General features: G+C 38.1%; 1 protein-coding gene across 7 annotated transcripts in view; it reads right to left on the bottom strand.

The window, feature by feature from the left end:
* AFF2 (ALF transcription elongation factor 2) overlaps positions 1 to 21847 on the bottom strand; it is a 528832-nt gene that overhangs the window by 297428 nt on the left and 209557 nt on the right. For 4 of the 7 annotated variants that reach the window (XM_056809873.1, XM_007507264.3, XM_007507261.3 and 1 more), the window contains exons 2-3: positions 18143 to 18263; positions 1968 to 2837 (exon numbers count right to left, since the gene is read on the bottom strand). In XM_056809873.1, coding sequence (XP_056665851.1) covers positions 1968 to 2837; positions 18143 to 18263 — 991 coding nt within the window. The remainder of the gene's footprint in view (positions 1 to 1967; positions 2838 to 18142; positions 18264 to 21847) is intronic. The other 3 variants (XM_056809876.1, XM_056809874.1, XM_016426699.2) reach the window with 1 other exon arrangement.

A 21847-nucleotide genomic window follows, 5' to 3' on the forward strand; every position in this document is an offset into this window, starting at 1 on the left:
GTTGAAATGGGCCTAGGACTAAAATCCTATTTTGGTTTTCTTGGTTCTCCAGGAGAGCCCTTGGGTTGGAGAACCATTTCCTGACTGGTCCTGAATGGCTGTCATGAATATAAGAAGTTAGAGACGACTACTACCAAAGGAAAGGGAGAAGACAAGAGGTGAATTTACATCCCTTCAAAGTCATTCCTATAAAAGAAAAGTTAGAGGACTGAAATCCCAAAAGATATTGTACGTTATGCATTGAAATTTAGCTACAGACATACAAAAGTATAAAGAATGCCATACTGATTGCTTAAGTTTACAAATTATGGGAGAATAGGTAAAGTTGAATTTATTTTTTAAAAAATCATTTCACCTTATGATACAGACAATATAGACAAGTATCTGTGGAAAACTGTTACAAAAAGTATAAAGTCTTCAAAAAGGAAAGTATATTAAAAAACAAACATTTAGGACACAAAATCAAGAGCCCAATCCTCCCTCCTTGTGGATCTATCCTCTGAAATCATCATCATTCTCTTCTGGGTAGGGCTCAAAAAAAAAGAGATGAAATGTAGAATCAGAGAAATCTTTAAGGTGTTCGTCAGCTTGGCTATCAGTTGAAATGATCCTTAGAGATCAACCAAGCTTAGCACTTCCCTGATGGGGAAATTGAGGACCTGAGAGAGTCAGTAAGTCGTCCAAGGACACTATGCTAGATCGTGATAGAACAGAGACAAGAGCCTTGTCCAAAGCTACTGTGTTCTATCAAACTACCTGTAAAACCCAAGGAATTTTGGAAATTATCACACAACTTCAACAACCTGTATGTGATTCTTATTCAGGAAAAAAAATTAATGGTGAGGTAATCGCTGATGGATCCTGTTGCTTCCAATGAAACACTTAGGCAGCTGGCAATACAGAGAAGTGTTCAAGGCAGTCATTCACATGGTATGATGGGAGAGGCACTAATTACCACTCTGCCAGAAAATATGGTCTCTCCATGCCCCCCCAGGTGCCACAGGGCCTGAAGTCCCACCATTAGCTAGTCATTTCTTTAGGCTAAGCATTGACTTCTCCAGGTTTGTCTTTTAACATGCAACACTTCCCAGAGGAAGTCCCTAACATTTCAGCTTCAATTCCTTTATTTGATCATTTTCTTTTCTGTTAGGAGAAGCCAGCATGCCTTGAGAGGACAAGGCTATTGCAATAAGCATCACCAGTTTGTCTAGAAAGAACCTGGCAAGCATTGAGGGGAAAAAAAGGATTCTTAAAATATGCCTTCACGTCCTGGCTCCAGTAATTCCTTCTTTCACACGATGCCATCTTTCTCTTTATACTATATTCTTAGCTAGTGAAAGCCAGTTGACAGTTAGAACTAATTTGTGACCTTTCTTCCTTTAATGCAAAAACTAAGATCGGTAATCTGTGCTGTACTGAAAAAATACTAAAATTGCATTTGTTGGTGGGTGGGGAGTTGGTAATTCAGACTTTTCATCCTTTTGGACTGGTATTCCCACCTGTGATTCCAAAATCATGAAATTGTACTACATTTGGTGACTACTGATCAGTCAAGGAAAAGACAGCTCATGAGAGTGGATAGAAGAAGGCTGGCCTTGGAGTCAGGAAGTCCTGAGTTCAAGTTCACCTCTTCCACACACCACCTATGTGAGCCTGGACAAGTCACTGAAGCTCTCAGAGTCCCTGACAATTCTAAGATTCTATGTCACAGACAACTTGTTGATCTGCATCGGTGGAGGGAGTTTCTGCAGAAGAAGCTCCCTAAGGCCCATGAAATCACATGTCCAGACCAAAAAAAATCATGAAGTTTAACCCTTTCACTATAGAAGTTTAACCCCTCTCCTAAAGAAAAAGGGTTAAACGCAAAAGTCGAAGCTTCTTGTATATCTTTTGCTCAACGAGTTAAATGAAAACTGACTGTAAATACAGTCAACTAAAAAAATGCAGAATTGTAAAACATTACTTACTTCACTTGGCTGAGGAATGGTGAGCTTTGGGAGTTTAGTCTTTGCAGTGGTTGCACTAGGTTTTCCTTCCAGCAATGTCCCAAATGTTTGACTTGAATATCCACTCTCAATTTCTAGCAGCGGCTTCAGTGCAGGGGAGAAGTCTGGGAGTTGCTCCTGACCATCCATAGGCCTCACATAAGCAGTAGGCTTCTGCTGAACCATACTTGTTTTGCAGTAAAGGCCTTGTGGAAAATTTTGGACTGAAAGACTACTGGCCGAAGAGAGTAAAGATGTGGAAGAGAGTGGAGAAATAGGCCCATTTGCTAAAAATTCAAAATCTATTGGGGATGGGCAAGGGATGCTTTCTTTATAAAAATGATCTCCACCACTGGCCTTGGAATGACTAAGTCTTCTTGAATTCGAGGACGATGTTGACATGCTCGCGTCCTCCATTCCTCCATTTTTGTGTTGGTCACTTTGACAGTTGAACAGGTCTTCATATCTGCCTTGAGGCTGATCATGGGGATTGCTTTGTTTCATTCGATTTGGCAGACCAGTAGACTGACTTGCCTGGGTAATGGTGGAGCAATGGCCAGCTCGTGGCCAATCAGCTCTTGGTTTTCTGATGTTCTGGTGACTTGAACTCGAGGTCACTGAAGACAGAAGAGGCACTGACTGGCTACTGCCCTGATGAGGTGCAATCATTCGATTTCTTTGATCAGGAAAAAAGCTTTGTTCATTTTTTTCAGTGGGAGTCTGGGGTATAGAATTCTTGGGAATTCCAACTAGTTGACTCTGATTGGAATGATTGGTTAATAAGTCCTTCATTTCATCATAGTTTCCCAGTGTGTTCTGGACTCGGCTGGCAAGTGCATCACCTTTGTTTGTCTAAAGTAACAAAAAGATGGGGGTGAGAAAGGAGAGAAAGAATCAATAGGTTTGTGCTTAATAATGTTAATGATTCAAACAGAAGCCCCCAAACGATTAGCAAAATTAGGGTACGTACAACTTCAAAGTTTCCTCAAGTAAGAAAAGAAACAAGTATTCAAAATGGCCTCCTAAAATCAATTGGCAGGATTAACATTTGTGTACTTCAAGCAATTTACTTGAGAGCAAATTTTAGATTATGCCACTTCTGGGATTTTTATGTGAAAATCATTTTGTTTTATGTTGATGAACATGAATAGAGTTGTGACATTTGTTATCTGGACCAAAAACAATACATAACTGACCAACCAATCAAGTGAATGGCAATGGAATGTTTTACTCATGTATATTCTTAACATGCATTTATGTGTGTGTGTGTGCATATATATATATATATATATATATATATATATATATATATATAGAGAGAGAGAGAGAGAGAGAGAGAGAGAGAGAGAGAGAGAGAGATCTCTATATATTTATATACACACCTTCCCAACCTACACTGTCATGTAAAATGCTTTGTCCACCAAAAAAAAGTGGAACTTCCATTGTCCTGGAGTAGACGAGGATATATGGTTTTAAAAATTAAAATTTTAATTTAAAAATATTATCTACTAGTAAAAAGTTGAGTCAACTAAAAATTAAGGAGGAATCCAACATTTTTTAAAAAGTAAATGAACCATAAGTTTTTAGGGGTGTGCATGTTTTCAGACTGTTAATTCCATTCCCTTGCTCTCAAATGGCAGTCATTTTTCAGCAGACAATGCCTCAAACAACACTGTCTCTTTCCAAGGTCTTATAGCAAAATGTCATCAACATCATAAATTGTTGCCTAAGAAAGAAAAGGCAAAGATAATGTTTTTAAAAGTCCTTCTGCTTTGGATTCTTAATGAAGTACTTGGATGTATTTACATTGTTCTATCTGTACTCGGAAATCTCTTTTTCTCATCTTAATTTCCTACCACTATACACAGTTAAATTTCCTCTCATTTGACCATACCATTCTCTCAAGCTATTGCACGACACCCCTCCTCTCGTTCACACTTGCCATCTACATCCACTCACCTCCCAAACCCTTGTAACTTGAGGCTTCTGACCCCATCAAGGAACTAAAACAATTCTCTCAGGGGTTACCCATAACTGATTACCTTTCAAATCCAATGGTTTTTTCTCAGTCCTTCCTCTACTTGACCTCTCTGCAGTTTTTGCCATTGTTAACCATCAACTCCTCCTCAGTAGTCTCTTTTTCCTTAGCTTAGAGGACACTTTCCTACCTGTCTAACCATTCTTTAAGAGTCTCCCTTGCTGGAGAGTCATCATTTTGCCCACTAATTACTGGCATCCCCCAAAACTATGTAAGAGGCTCCTTTTCTCTTTATGTTATCTCTAGAAAATTAATTCCCATTGATTCAATCATCTCTACAACTTCCAAATCCATTTATCAAATACTGAGCTCTCTCATGAACTGAACTCTCAAATCACACTCTGTGATGGATACTTCCATCTTGTTCTATAGATATCTCACACTCAGCATGTCTAAAACAAAATTCATTGTCTTTTCCCCAAAATCAAACCTTCCTCCAAACTTTTCTGTTTCTATTGAGGGTACCACTGTCATTCTAATTAGACAGTTTTATCATTTTGGTATCATCCCTAACTCTCCTTTCCCCACCCCAGGTTTCTCCCCTCATCCATATAAATTGGGTTGCCAAGTCTTACTGATTCTATCTATCTCCAAAACATCTGTTGCATCTGTCCCCTTTGCTCTACTCATATGGGCCCTAATCTTAGTTTAGGACTTCATCATCTCTCACCTGGACTATTGCAATATACTCGACCTGGTATTACTGCATCCAGCCTCTCCCCGCTGCAATCCATCATTCACAAAGCTACCAAATGGATCTTCCAAAAATGAGTTATCTAATCACGTCATCCCACCCTATCTACCCCTACCTTGCCCCACAAAAGAACAAATTTGTGGTGGCTCTGTACTGCCTCTAAAACAAAACTTTAACTTTTCAACCTGACATTGAAAGCCCTCCTCAATCTGGCTCCAATCTACCTTTAAAACTTTATTCCACATATTCCCATTTACACAATTCTATGTCCTCTCTTCCTACCTCTCTCTCATTGTACATGCCATCCAATTTCCCACTTCAGTAGCGTTGCAGGACTCTCCCCCATGCCTAGAATATATTCACTCTTTCCCTCCATTCACATAATCCCTAGCTTCCTTGAAAGCATATTTCAAATATCATCCCCTGCTGGAGACCTTTCCTGAGCCTCATACTTGTTAACACTCTCTCCCTTTTGATATGATTTTAGATTATTTTGCATACACTTAGTATCTACTTATTTGTTTATCTGCTGTATACCTCAGGAGTACATAAGATCCCTCAAGCTAAGAATTGTTTCATTTTGCTCTGTCTCCTGTATAAGTGGAAATTTTGTATCCTTTGGACTTCATATCCCAGAATTCTTCCCTCGTCCCAAAATTCCTTTTCCCTTTCTGTTTATGTGTGTCCTTTACATTACTGTACATGAGTTTTGGGTAATTCCTCCCTCACTCTCTTCTTTCTCCACGTGTGAGCCTGGGTGAGTGCTTCCTGTTTCTCTAGGTTTTAGTTTCCTTTTGCTTCACGTTAAATATTAATAAATATTTAAATATAATACTGGGAGTATTGGATATTAATTTTTAAATTTTACCCTCCCCAGAGCCTGGCACAAAGTGGGTACTTGATAACTGCTGAACTGAACTGGGTACAGGCTTTGAATGATGGCAAGTATGTACACAATGATCCTTATCTGGGAGTAGGGAAAAGGCAGTTGGCCATGGAAAATGGGCAAAACTAAACGGCTCACAAGGGGATTAAAAAAGGAAACATTGGCCTTATTAGTCATTTTGATACTGGAATTGAATCCCAGCTCTGCTATTAACTAGCTGTAGCTTTGGGTAAGCCACAGAGTCTCTGAGACTTTGTTTGAAAAAATGATAATATGATGAAGAATGATAAAAACTATCTGTGTGACCCACATGTGTATCAAATGAGATAAATAATATATGAAACTATTGCAAGGTACTAAATACCACCTTCATAGACTAAGAAAGTTGTTATGTTTCCAGAGAAGTACTTGAAGCATCCAGAGAAATGCTTTAGTGAGGATTTCAAATATTAAGTAAAACATTTAAGTAAAATGCTACTTTGATCTCTCTTATAATAAAGCTTGGGTATCACAAATGAAATGACCAATTCTAGCTTGATTCTGTTTCGGTACAGATCTGTGATTTTGTCAGCACAGGGAATTCCCTGGGCGGAAACTTCCTCCACTGTTACAAATAGATATCTCGCCTTTATATGGTTTATATGGTCTTGGAGAATGAGCTGCCTTTGGCAGTGAGGAGTTAAATGACTTGCCTGTGATGGTCACACAGACACTATACCATCAGAGGTAGGACGTGAGTTCAAGTTTTCCCTGATTTTCATGTTACTCCCTCCATTATGCCACATTGGTGCTTCCTATTTTGTTTATTCATAGGAAATGCATCTTCTATAATGTTAAAGGTTATGATTTAAAAGTTCATTTTCAGAATCTTCCTAATTAAATAATCTGCTAATTCTCAGAAGGAGTCTTGTATAATATATTTAGGTGGGGAGTCCTTAGTTTGATCATTTTCTTTTTCATAGCAGAAATTACATTTTCGTTGAGCCAAGAATAAAATCTTTGTGTATATCTAAATAGACTCCAAGAGTTGCAAAATGAACCCTCTGAATGGGGAACCAAAGCCTAATTCTAATCAACTACCTAACTGGAAATTAGATTTCGTGGTGCAAAGACCAGGAGTGACAATACAGGTGTTAAACTCCTACCTGGTTGCTAGTTTTGCCTCTTGGTCAAATGTCTGTCTAAAACTGACAACCATCTAAAAATAGCTATGCTGAGAAGAGGCAACTACAACATTTCCATTTTGCATTTCATAAGTCTTCATTTTATTATTTGGCTTTTTTCCTTATAAGTCTCACCAAAGAGCTAGCTGAGCAAAAGACAAAGCCTGCATTTCAACAGCATAGAGAAAACCTCACAAGGTGGCAAAGGGTAGCAAGGTAGGAAAGTATTCCCTTCTTTCTAAATCTTATGTATATATTTAGATGTACATATGTATTTATGTATGGCTTTAAAATCAAGAAAGGGGCCACTTGTTTATAATTAGGTTAGTTCAAGTTTTAGTTTCCATTGGAAAGGTATAAAGAAGGACTTCTTTACTATTCCTGCTTTACTTTGGGTCCATTTCCCAATTTTGTTTACTTTTACCATAATTAGGTTTTATAATATGAGAATTTTGAAAAAAAAAATCTAAGGATAAATATAATTTTGTATGAAAAATACCAAAATGATTTTTAATTAAACAATCCTTTTTATATAGTTATCTTTCCTTCCTTAGGACTCTCATGTTCAATTTAATTCAATTTAAACACTTATTAAGTGACTCCCTGCTGGCAATGAAGAGTGCAAAACACGAAAAAAAGACAAAAACAATTGCATTGTATTAAAAAGGTTCTGCACAAAGAATATAGGAAAATTAGAATGAAAAAAGTAGTTAACTGGGGGGGATCTGCAGCAAATTTATCTTACTAAGGTCTAATATTTAAGACATAGGAGTATATACATACATATAGTTTAAGTGTGTATGCATACATACATATACACACACACATATAGGAACAAGAGCCATTCCCCCAAGAGATAAATGGTCAAAGGATATGAACAGTTTTCAAAAGGAGAAATGATAGCTATCGATAACTGTTAAAAAATTCCAAATCATTAATGAGAGAAGTAAAAAAAAAAAACAGAATAACTCTGAGGTTTCTGTTGAGACCCATCAAATTGGCAAATATGGCAAAAGAGGAATATGATAACTGTTAGATGAGAAAGGAGAAGACAGGTATAATAATGTACTGCTGGTGATGCTTCAAAAACAACCCAGCCATTCTGAAAAACACTTTGGAATTAAACCCATAAAATTTCCAAGCTGTACATACCCTTTGACACAGTGAGGCCATTATCAGGTCTACAACCCAAAGAGGTCAAAGACAGAAATAAAGGCCCATATGCATAAAATATTTAGAGTAGCATGTGTTTTTATTGCAGGAAAGAATAAAAAAGCAAGCAAGCACTGATCGAGTGGGAAGCAGATGAAGAAATTATATTATAAAAAAGTAATTATAAGATATTGCATTATAAGGGAAATCTGAAAGATTTTAATGAACCAATGCAGAATAAAGTGAGTAGACCCATTATAACAATTTATACAATGAACTGCAATCATGTCTAGAAAAAACAACTGAATCATTTCAAATATATGATCAACTTAATGAGCAAGTTCAGAAGACTTGGGGATGAAACATGCTTCTAAGCTCTTAACAGAGATGGACTTAGAGGCAGAGAATGAGATGGACATTTTGAGAAAAAACCAATGTGGGAATTTGTTTTGCTTGACTATATTTATTTGGCAGTAAAAAAACCAGCTCTTATACTTTTTTTAAAGAGCAGGAGAGTTGTGAGGGGAATGAAAAGAGACCGATAGTGAAGCAAAACAAAAGAAGAAAAGAATGAACAAGAGTCAGTCAAGCACTTAACACACAGAGGGGACCTGAAAAGGATACTGACAATGGAGGGCAGTGTGGGGACTATCAAGATAAACATATTACATACTTTTTAAAAAACCAAGCTGCACGTAACAGAGATTCATGGTTTCATATAAAATCTTCTTTTTCTGTTCTTCTGTGCATATGAAATTGTTCATGCTTGTTGATGTTTGTTAGGTTGATAATAAAAAGAGAAAGTTTTAACAAGAAACTTGCATTCCATTGGGAGGTTACAATATGGGCATAAATAAATAAATATGATACAAGGTAAGCAGTTAATGAAGAAAGCAGAGGAGAGATAAGACAAAGGACTACAGCCATACTTGAGGAGGGAGAGAATAGTAACAGCCAAGGTGATGAGAAAAGGTTTTGGGGAGTAGCTGGTACATTGAGGAGAAATATCTACAAGGTAGTAATGACAAAAGAAATGTTTGTCAGGCATGGGATACAACTGGGTGGAACTGGAGGCTTCGCAAAGAGAAATGATGTGAAATAAAGCTAGGGAAACAGGTTTCAGATTGGAGAGCATCTTCAGTGCCAGACTAAGGAGGTCACAAGGAGCCCTGTAAGGTTTTTGAGCAGGAAGATAACTTGGTCAGTCCTGAGCTATAAGGAAAGATTATTGTGGCAGCTCTGTAAAGAATGCATGGGAAAATGGGGTCGAAGAAAGGGGAGGACCTGGACAAGGAAGGGGGCAGTGCAGAATGAGTGCAGAGAAGGGCACTATGCTTCTACCTTCTTGGAGCACCTAAATGATGCTATTGTGTATTCCAATGATCTGTATATGTGACTTATTTCTCTCACGTGACTGGCACTTCATTAAAGACCAGGCAGTGTCTAGTTTTCTAATTGTTTCTCCCACAGCCCAAGGCAAGCACTTTTTGTTGATTTTATTTTTGTTAATTTTGCCTTTTGGTCAGAGTAATAATAATAAAATTACAAGGACAGTGAAACCCAGAATTCTCAGAAGCCAGTCTGAAACCAACCAGAACCATTCTGGGTCTATAGAAATACAATAAAGATTTGGTTATTGAGATAGATAATTCTGGGAAAACAGTCTCCCCCTTTGGAGGTTACCCAACTAGTAACAATTGCAATTGTCACTTATAAAAGGAATAGTTGCAAATATGCTTTTAATCACCAACAGATGCAAAGTAGAAATGTGGTAGAGAAAGCCCATAGTAGCCACAGCTCCCAAATGCTACCATCATGTCAATCATTCAGCCGCCACCACCCCCTCCCAAAGTTCCTAGTAAACTTTCTCCCTTCTTTTCACACTAGAGTGCAATAGCTTTCAATCTGTTTTGAAAAATTTGAAAATATAGATATGAGATCACTGGGATATAAAACCCAATGGAGCCTGAAATACATTTATATACACCTACACAATATGCACTCATTATACAGCATAGCAACCTCTGAATTAGACTAAATGTTCTTTTTTCCCCTCAAGGGTCTTAGTAATCCTATTAAAGAGCAAGGTATTATTGGCAGCCTTGGTTGAATACTTATAAACAGGATAAAAATGAAATTTCGCTATTTCAATCAATTACAGGTTTCCTTTGAGTTGGACAGATCGTAACTTGCTATTCGAGATAATTGGTAGATTTCTTAAAAATAACCTTTACAGTCTTTATTTTCTGCGTAAACTGGATCATAATTTCTCCATCATCAAGGAAATGCATTTTCCAAGTATTTTAGGCTATAAATTACATTTCTGGTTTGTGACTCATGACTAACAGCACTCCACTGAAGTTCTTTGCCTCTCATTACTTCAGGGAATGTACACCTTCCTTCTTTTGGTTCTAATGCTTTCCTTTAAATAATCAGGGGGCTGGGGATCATTCTACTGCAAGGCTAATTTAAATGTATCATGGTTTTACTTAAGAAAAGCAGCTGAAGAATTTACATTTAAAGGGCCAATTTTTACGTTTGCTGATAAAGGAAGTTTGGGGCTTAGAGGTATGTTTTTTGTTCATTTCTTTCTTTAACATTCCCCATTCTGGCATTAACTAGACATGGGAGACTGCACATCTCTATCATACTTTTGAAATAATTCTTATCAAAAATTTATCATAAGGTTGGTGGGTAATTAAGAATTTGAGCGGAAGGGAGAAGGAAAAATTCTTGCTGACAAGAATTAGCCTTAATTGGGGTAGGAGAGCAGGAGGGTACAAACTTTTGATATAAGAAACTTCTGATATACAAATTCCCCTACCAAAGCAGATCAGAAACTCTTGTATTGCTCAGAGCCTTAGAGAGCTGCCTGAAGGCACTGTGTGATGAAATAACTGGCCCACGGCCACACAAATGATATATGTCAGAGACAGGACTTGAACTCAGGTGTCTTTCTAACTCTTAAGGCCAGCCACTAAGCTGTGATGATTCTCATAGATTCTCATAACTGTGCATAAAATTTGGAACTGTTGAAGTCAAAAGGGAAGAGAGAATGAGAGATAGGCAGAGCTTAGCTTCTGTCTTAGAATTGATAGTAAGTATTGGTTCCAAGGCAGAAGGACAGTAAGGGTTAGGCAACTGAGGTTAAGTGACTTGCCCAGGGTTCAAGGAGTTAGGAAGTGCCTGAGGTCAAATTTGAACTCAGGACCTTCCTTCTTGAGGCCTGGATCTCAGAAGGTTGAAGGTTTACATTAAGAATTTAAAGAAAGGGACCTTCTCCAGAGATATTACATCAGACCTCTTACAATTAGCTGTATCACAATTTATCTGATATTAGTATATTTGGTGAAATGTGGTTGACACATCTATCTTTTAACTATTCCAAAAGTTTTAATGATTAATGCTTTTAAATATAATTTAAGATCTAATACTGCTAACTATCAAAATATTCTAAAAAGCAATAATAGACACATTTGGTATTGATTAAAAAAAAACAGAAAAGTCAATCAGACTAGTTACATAACACACAGAAGAAAAGAGAAGTAAGTAGTAGAAAGTTTGATAAACCCCAAGACTCCAACAATTAGGAGAAGTACTCACTATTTGACAAAAAGCACTGATAAAACTGGAAAGCAGTCTGGCAGAAACTAGGTTTAGACCAACACCAACACCACATACCATATAACAAGATCCCGGTGTATATATTACCTATATATCATAAATAGAAGCAAAGAATACCTTTCACAACTTCAAATATGTGAAAAGTTTATGACCAAACAAGGGATAGAGAAGATAACAGAAGATAAAACAAGACAATTTCAATCACTTAAAATGGACATTTTTGCAAAAACAAAAATTCATGCATCTAAAATTAGGAGGGAAACAGGCTGGGGAAAATCTTTACAGCATGTTTTTATAATAAAGATCTTATATTCAAGATATAGATGGAACTAATTCCAACATATAAGAAAAAGAGCCATTCCCCAATTGATAAATGGGCAAAGGATATGAACAGGTACAACTTAAAGAAAGAAAACTAAATTATCAAATAGGCATATAAAAATGGTCCAAATTACTAGTCACTTGAAAAATGCAAATTAAATCAACTCTTGGGTTCCAATTTGTACCTAATAATATTGGCATAGTTGACAAAAAAATTATAACTGGCAGAAGGACTTTGGAAAGAAAGAACATGATACTCACAAAGTGACTAAACCATACATACCCTTTGATCCATGGATAGCATTACTATGCCCATATCACAAAGAGAGCAAAGAGGAAAAGGATTCATACCTACCGTATTGTTTTCTTGGCACCCCTTGTTACAGTAACAAACTAGAAAAATGGGCACTAATCAATTGGGGAATGGCTGAACAAATTATGATATGAATATATAATAGAATATTTTTGCACCATAAGAATTAATGAGTGATAATTTCAGAGAAACCTAGGAAGATCTCCTTGAATCAATTCAGAGTGAAAGGAGCAGAACTAAAATAACAATTTATACAATAACAACAGTGCAAGGAAAAACAATTTTTAAATGACTTAAGAATTCTGATCAATGCAATGACTAACCATTACACCATAAGATCAATAGTGCCATAACCTAAGTACCTCTTGATAATTCAACAATGGGCTTAGAGTGAAAAATGAGTTGAAAAGAAAATGTACTGAAAAATACATTTTCAGACATGGCCAATGCATGGACTTGTTTTGTTCGATCGTGTATATTTGTTAAAAATGGTTTGTTTTTCTTTTTCTTTTTCCAATAGTGCGGGTGAGGGGGAGTGGTTAAAAAAGGTAGGGAAAGGGAAGAATTATCAACAGGATAGGAATAAGTACTAATTCCACAGTTTCACTGGCATGGGGAATGCTGGCATTAAGAAACTCTTTCTATCAATGACAGGAAGCACATTCTATGCAACCTTCTTAGCCCGCCCAGAGCACTGGACACAGGCTATTATATGGCAGAGGCAGAATTTGAATGCAGGACTTCCTGGCTCAGAGGTTGCTCTTTATCCAGTATCCACAGCTTTGCTTTCAATTGCTTCACCCCTTCTCATCCCACTTCCAAAAGTCATTGAAGTATTTTTTTGGAAATGCACAGAAGAGAACAGAGGAAATTTTAGAAGGAATCAACCAGGCCAGACTTTAAAATAATAAATCAAATTTATTATATACATATATTTTTTAAAGCAAGTTGTATGTAATATCTAGGTTTGGTGTTATATATAACCATCTTTTCTCTGTTCATTTGTGCATATGGAAATGCTCCTTTGGGGTGTTTAAATACAGAATGAAAGTGTTTTCTATATCTAATTTTATTCTGTACATATAGTGTATACTTTTGTACGAATATATGTTCATGTATATATATAATATGTATAACATAAATAAAAATATATTTAATATGGCTGGCCTCCTAATAACCCTCCTAAATGTGGGTACTATAGTCTCACTTGGCATTACATGTTTTAGGACAGGTTATATCTTTTTTTTGTTTTTAAGCCCTTACCTTCCATCTTGGAGTCAATACTGTGTATTGGCTCCAAGGCAGAAGAGTGGTCAGGGCTAGGCAATGGGGGTCCAGTGACTTGCCCAGGGTCACACAGCTGGGAAGTATCTGAGGCCAGATTTGAACCTAGGACCTCCCATCTCTGGGCCTGACTCTCAATCCACTGAGCTACCCAGATGCCCCCAGGACAGGTTATTTCTGCAAGCTAAGAACATCCAGATTCTGTTATGTTAACTTAGCGTGAACTTGAGTGTCACATTCTGTGACTTAGTCCCTACAACCTGGAGGTAGTATGCCTTATAGCAACCCACCAGTCCCTAATATTTTATATTAACTATTTGTATATACATACATATAACACACATACAGATGTATGTATATACCTATAGAATATATAACAGGTATTATAACACATGACATATTATTTATAACATATATACATATACACATCTACATAAAATCTTCTAGAGTAATTAGAATTTGGGGAACCATATTGGAGCAAAGTTTGTAGTCTTAGTAATTAGAAATGTTTTATTCTAGAGTCAATTTGGCTAGATGGGAAATCGGAAGAGAGACAAGGGAGGCCATATAATCTGCAGCTGAGATAATTAAGGAGAACAGGTTCCTACCTGTGTAGGCCTTGTAAAATATGATTCTGTGAGAAGCCAGAGAAGAGCACCAAATGACTTCAGGGGCTTTAGGAAAGTCATCATTTTCATTCATTGATAATATTCTATTTGGATCTCATCAAAGGATGCTATCTACATGTTGACAGGCCTGCTATCTCCCTCCACTAGATTTTAAGCTCCCTGAGGGCAGAAACGATTTCACTTTTTTCCTTTACATCTCCAGAGCTTATTACAATATGTGGCACATAGTAGGCATTGTTATTCTTGTTTTTTGTTTGAGCTCCAAGGTTTTTTTTAAATATTTGATACTGCCAAAAACATCCAAGAGCACTAGTGCATCTTACGATTCTTTTTTCAAAAAATTATTAGGAATTATGAAGTGTATAAAAGGGAAAAATGTAAGCATGTAAAGGATGACCATTTGTTTTCTAAAGTTATTAAGAAAGTAGGCCATACAGAAAGTGAAACAGAGAGCATCCCTCACTTCATTAAGGTGCTATAGAGATAGGAACTCGACCTGTGATTTCACTAGTATTGGAAACTCCGTGGTCAAGAAATTCTCTCCACCAATGCAGGCTTTCATATCTCCTGCAACCAATAGTCTCAAAGACTTGTCTGAAGCACTGAGAAGTAAAGTAATTTGCCCAGTGTCACACAATAAGTATGGTCGGAAGCAGAACTGGAATCCAGGTCTTACTGGTTCTGAGGCTGCCCCTTGATCCATTATCAAGTGAGATCATACTTGTAATAACCAGGGTTTGGCAGTGCCTGATGTATAGCAGATGCTCTATAAATGCTTAATTCCCTTTTCCCGCATGCCCCACTGCCTCTCAACTAATGGCACAATAAATGCATTAGGTCACATTTCTTCACTAAAATAAGAGATTTAGGCAGTAATTCAGAGAATTAAATGTTTAGAGGATAAACCTACCAACCTATGCAACTGAATTCCTTGAACCTCTATTAAACCAGGAGAGTCCAAGTACAATGAAATAAAAAGAAAAAAAATGGTGGCTTCTAACTCGCTGAAAGGCCCATGCCCTATATGCCTCAGCCTATGATAATACCAAATACTTTTTCTTCTTCTCTTCCTTGCCACCTTCCCACTTCTAGTATGAACTTTCTGCCACTCACCTGTAACCATTATCAATTCCAGACAATTAGGAGTATAACAAGCAGGATGGGGAAGGGCCTCAAGGCCAGGCGAGAGAAAGGCTGCTGGAAGGATGTGAGGGTATTTAGTATGGAAGAGAGGTGACTCAGGAAAGACAAGTATTTGAAAGGTTGCCATATGCAAGGGGGGAAGAGACTTAGTCTTTTTGGTCTTGAAAGACAGAAACAGATGGAAGTTGACAAAGAACTTCTTGCTTTATGCAAAGAAAAACCTACTAACAATCAGGGTTCCCTAAAGTGAAGTGGGGCCTTTGAGCAGTGGTGATTGCTGACACATCATTGGAGGTCTTCAAGCAAAAGTTAAATGACCATTTGCAGGGTTTGGTATAACGGGGATTCCTAGTCACAAATGGGCTGTATCTTCCAACTCCTGAGATTTGGTGATTGTGGTTCTAAGCTTTGAAGCAAATATTGAACACATTCACACAAACACATGCATTCACACATGTATGTGCACATACACACGTGTGAACATGTCTATAAAACAACCCTAGAAGAGTCTCCCATCTACTGCTTGATTATAGAGGAGAAAGGATGGAACTTCTCTTCAAGGAAAACCAGTCAGTTTTGGGAAAGATCATACATAAAGAATCTAAGAGGAAAAGAATGCTGACTGATAATAATTATATGGCCTTGGGTTACACCTAAAAAGTTTAAGTTTAGGAAGTATAGATACAGCTGATTCTCAGGCCACATAGACTGGTGGGATTTCAGCTATAGACATAGCTTAGAAGCTTCCTGAAAGGTCCTAAGGTTTTTCTACCTCATTTGATAAATAGCCTAGTGTCTGTGAAACTATAATGGGGTAAAAATATAACGGTGATTACCCTCCTTTCCTCCCACATCATGTCACAACCACTTGTCATCTGCTTCTGATGGGGGCCATTACTCACTTGAATGAGGCATAAGGGCCTGAATTTCAGGATATTACCTTTCCTTCCAAATCCTGGCCTAGGAACAAGGGCCTTTTTCTACCTGGGATTATGTCACTACCACAACAACCTGTTATGAAGTTGTCTGTATCATGTTAGAAATCACAGTACCATAGGCATATAGCTCAAGGAAAGAACTTTGGAGATCAGCTCATTCAATTCCATCATTTGACATCCAAAAAAACCAGGCCCAGAATGGAAGTGAGTTGTCTATGACTCCAAGCCTAGTACTTTCACAACTGTAGTCCATTGCCTCATGTATGCTCCTGATGGCATACCTGCCTGGTTCACCACTGTAGTATCACGACAGATGGTCTTAGAAAACATTGGCAATATTGATAAGAGACATCGAACTTGAAGGCACCCATTCATACATTTTCTAAAAACTAAAATGTTCTGAGGAATTCAAAGGACCCCAAGCTTCCTCCCTCATCCCCATACCTGTTCCCAAATTCTGGTAAAGAAAATTTAATTTTGAAAAGTATTTCATTTTTATTACATCTTTTATTTTTAACAAACTCATTCAAAGACGGCACATAAAACCAATTTGTTCTATGAATATAGCTGTTGTGCTTTCTCCAAATAGATGTCATGATACATCTATACACACATACATATATATATAAAACATATATATATATATAATACACACATACACAAATATACACAACAGCACACATGTATATGTCCTCTACAGGTAGAGGAAAGAAAAAATTGTGAAAGGATTCCACCATTAACATAATAAAAACATCTAGGTTAGCTGAACTTCAAAGCACTTTCTTCATTCAGCTTTACAGAGAATTCTGAGACTGAATCAAGAACTGCTTACACAACTTTTGACACAATCAGCAAAATTTAGTACATCTCCACCAAATAAACAACTTGCTAACTGATCCAAGATTAGGGTCTGAGCCTCTGCTTTCATGAAAAACTGGCTTTGCCCCCAATTCACCACTGTTTCTAATGACAAGAGGAGGGGAGATTCGAGGATCGAGCCCAGGAAGGCAGGAACCTTAGATACCCCCTAAGCCAAGTCCTTCATTTTTTAGAGGAAGAAGCTGAAGCCCAGGGAGGGGAAGAGCCTTGCTAATCACATAGTTCATAAGCAACAACAGCCTGAGTCCCATTTCAGTCTCCAAATCCATGACCCTTTCCCCAGTCCCACAGGAACAAAATTCTTCTTCATGAAAACACTGAACAATTTTCCATTAACAGAAAATGTCATTTAGACAAAGACTCCTAAGAAGTACCCATGTACACAGCCCCACTCCCAGCAAAAAGGAGTTGGAAAAACCTAAGGTAGGTCAGGATAAGAAGCCAAAGTCAATTCTGTTGTTCTGATAATATCAATGCAACAATTATTGGAAATAACTATTTACCGGAATAAAACCAACCATGAAATCCACCTATCTAGAGTAGTCCATCTTTTTAAGGTCAAATCCTAACCAATATAATCATTAGCCACCACAATAACTGATGGGACCTCTCCTCATTGACTGGGGATTTTCAAAGAGCACTCCATCCTCCCAACAGCTGTTAACAACAGTGAAAAGGGTTATCTCTCCATGGATTTCACTGATTGAGAGGAGAGACAGAGTTAGCCATTTACATTTTGATCAAGTCTTCACAGGCTGCCTCACTAAAAATCAAAGCATCAGAAATTGTGAAGGAGAGCCAACTTGCTGATGGAGTGCTCAGGCAGCAAACAGTACCTCTGGGACAATAAGTCTAGCAAGTCACTTTCAAAACCTTGGTATTCTCCCCAAAGAACAAGAACATTTCCCCTGAAGAAGTCTTCAGAAACTCACATGCCCAAATGCAGTTTCAATATTTATTTCATTTGTGAAATAGATTTCTCCTGGCAATGATTCAGTAGCTTTAAAAATAGATTATACGTTGATTAGTCATAAAAACATGTAACAATCAATCCGTTGGTGTAAAAAAGTAAATTGCATGCATATGCAGATACCTTGTAGGGTTCCCCAAAAAGACTGAAACCTGAAGCAAAGAGATCCTCATCTTGCTGAACTTCTTGAGAACGTCGTTCCCATTCTTTCCTTTTAAGAGCATTCCGGTCCTGATCATAGTGACTGGAAAGAAAAGAAAAAGACAAAAAAAGGACTCGTTACAAATGCAAGTCATTTAAGTTCCACTAGTTATCAACAAACACAAAAAATGTGAAGCCAGACTCCCACAAAGTAATGCTGCAGAAAGAGAATATAGTTGTCCACCTGGCCCCCAACTGGATTTCAGGTCTGAGGCACTCTTCAAAATAAAAAGAGCAATAATATTGTGTTCAAGAAAATGGTGTTACCATTTCCTGGTCTCTCCCTTGCCCTGTGCCTTTACATTGAGATTCCTCCTGAAAAGGGACATCCTCTGTCTGAAATTCTACTCTATCACAGCCTTACACTCCTCCTCTTCCAGTGTCAAAACTGTCAGGGAAGTGACGCTTTCTGGGGGGAAGTTGTGGTGGGGAGAGGTGAGATGGAGAATGATAACACAAAAACAAACTACTTAAAATGTCAGCCCCTTCATTTTCCTCCCTTCCAGCCTTTTATTCAGCCAGCCTACAAGTCTTCTGGGAACATTAGAAACAAAGGCAGGGGTTTGGCTAGAAGTAACCGCCATTAACGTGGAGAGGGGTATTTCTATTATTGAGAAGACTTGCTCACAAGGGACAAAAGCTTTCTAAAGCCTGACTGTTTCTTGGACCCTCTTTGCATTTTGGGAATGTCCTACTGGACAAAAAAACAAAAAAGCCCGAAGCCTTTGAAGATAAATTTATGTGTTGTGGCTATATAAGTAGAGAAACCTTCCACTAGCAAAAAACCTATTACTATATTTTAATTATTTTAATTTCAATGAGATCATCTCTTTCACCTGGATTATAAAATTTGAAATCGTTAAGCTAGATATCAAGTAATCGGTGTTTTTAAGAGGGGCAGGGTCAGCTTGGAGCTTTAACCTTAGCAAAAAGAACACAAGTCAAAATAATAGGAGCAATGGTCCTTGAGGATAGAAGAAACACATCTTCCTCATCTCAAAAGAGAGATAAGGAGCACCAAAGTAGGAACTAAGCCAGGGTCCTGCAGTTCCCCCCTAAGATTGCTCACTCTTTATTGTATATTTGCCTTTCTCCTTAAGGGATGGAGAGTATCGTTATTACATGTCTCCCAAGCACCGAGTTCAGTGGCAGCACACAGTAAGCATGTAAAAAATCCCAGGTGAATTTCGTGAGATGAATTGGTGTGGAATATGCCCTATGCTATAAGAAGCAGTTCCTATGTCAGGTCATTTTGTTTTATTTGGGAGGGGTTTGTTCCATTCGGTGATGTAGGGATGTCCCTGAAGACCTATTTTTGCTGGAGATACTTCATCTCAATGGTATTCTGCAATAATGGCATTTGAACTTCAGGGTCTCTTTTCTGGTCATCATTTCTTAAGTTGTCATAGTAATAAAAACTGAAATTCTCAACCCCAGGTCTTCCGATGAGTCTCTGGTTCCATACATAGTCAGATGGACTCTTAGAGTCAGTCTACATGATGTTATTTATCAGCTGTGTAGATCCCTGGTCAAGTTGCTTCATCTCTTTGACTCTTTCCTCATCAGTCACTAGCATCTCACTCACCAAGTGGACCGGAAGGATCGAAAGGGATGAAATACATACATAAAGTGCTCTGCCAAATATTGCAATTGTCATTACTAGGATAATTATCAGTTACTCTGTAAGCCTCCCTCCCATTGCTTTCCTTATCCATCGCCTCCTATTTTATGTATAGATTTTCTTTTCCTATACACGGTCATGCAAAAATGATCTGGAAAGCCTCATCTTCTGCATAAATAATCTTTTATTTTGCCCTGGGGAGGGGGGAGAAATGGCATGCCCTAATGTGATTTCAAATAAGCAAGCAAGCATGTGCAGGAAGGTTTCATGGTATGGATGATGCCAGAGACAGGTGGAGGGACTTCTAACTAGACTACAAAAGGTAGTGCTCACACCAATACCAGCCTTCTCTCAATCCATGCTTCTGGGTGGGCAGGAGCCCTAAGTAAGAATGCTAATCGGAGCTCATCTCAAGTCTAGATACTGGATCCTGTTGACCTTCTTTGAAGCAATTCCCATCGGGTATGGTCTCTAAGCCTTGGAGAGGGCAAGGCCAGCTCCAGTAGCCCAGTTTCTGGACACGTTCCCATACATTTCCACCCAGAGAAAGCGCAAGGGAGGAACCACGAAGGTGCAGTAACATCATTCTATACAAGTGTGTACTTCTTGCTAACACAATTCAACAGCATTATTGACTGACATCCACAAACTTTGGGATTAGAGAGCAGATTAAAAAACAATTCCCAGCATTAGCAATAACTGACATTTATAGAGCACTGTGATGTTTGAGAAATAAAACAACCTGATGAAAGATAATGAAACTGAGGCCCAAAAGCAAATAAATCCTGGAATCACAGGACTGATGAGATCATATATTTAGAGCTTAAAGGGTACTTAGAAATCACTACTCATTTTTACAAATGAGGAAAATGAGGTCTAGTCACATGTGCAAGATCACAAGACTAAAAAAGGTCAGGGCAAGACTGAACTCATATGTTTCCTCAATTGAAGTCCAGCACCCTATTCATGATACTGCCCACCCTTCAGTGGAAATGCTGTCTCAGAGGATCAGTACCTTGAATGTAGAATACCATCAGGGCAGATAATTCTGCTCTCCTGCACCACAACAAAAGTCGCATTGCTCCTGAGTAATGAGCACAAGATGTCACTTTCCAAGCTGTCTGTTCATTTTGCACACCTGACAGGCACTGGTGACATGCTGAGAGATCACATTTAATTCTTTCATGAAAAGGAGGGAAGCATTTTGGTCTTTTGGTGTACAAACTACCTTCCTTTCCCTTGGAGGGAAGAGAGATAATTAAAACCCTGAAGGAAAAAAAAGAAAGAAAAAGCAAAAAGAAGACTGTACCTGGTCTAGCATGGATGACCCTGGCTGAGGGAAGCAAGCAGGGCCATGTCTGTGCTGTCCGCCCACATGAGATTGGTTCAGAGGCTGTGGGCTGCATTTGGCATCTGTTAATTAACTACCAAATTCCAGATGACAATCAGAAAAGCAGACTGGAGCCCATGCACACCGATGTTATCTGGTGCAAGCAAAATTGACTGCGACATTTTTTCCCTTCTCCATATAACAAAGAGCAGTGAATTCTCATATCTCTAGTGAGAATGAATTGAATCTCCATAGAGTTCTGCTGCTCTTGGAAGATAACCAAACATCTACAACTTTTTTTCCCTTTTTTGCCCAGCATGAGGCTGTAATGAAAGCTTCACATGGCGAGCTATAATGAGGCCTGCGCTGCACAGTGATGAGGCTTTTCCAGGGGAGAAAGTCACTGATTTCTGACTGAAGCCACAATTCTGAATTTGAAGCACCAGCTAATTAAAACCACAGCTATGTATTTAGCCTCTTGTTATACCTACTCAATTAAATAAAGTTCCTACAATCCGGCAGCAGGCTGGGTTTGAACCTGGATGGGCTACTGAAACTACAGGAAAGCATGTGTATGTCCCATGATGATCAGACACAGCAAGGCTGGTTTCAAAAGGAAAAAAGAAAGGCCTTAGCACCACAAAGAAATGTTCACATCTAAAGGAGAGTTAATAAT

The sequence above is a fragment of the Monodelphis domestica genome, chromosome X, assembly GCF_027887165.1.
Source record: "Monodelphis domestica isolate mMonDom1 chromosome X, mMonDom1.pri, whole genome shotgun sequence".
NCBI classification, from domain to species: domain Eukaryota; kingdom Metazoa; phylum Chordata; class Mammalia; order Didelphimorphia; family Didelphidae; genus Monodelphis; species Monodelphis domestica.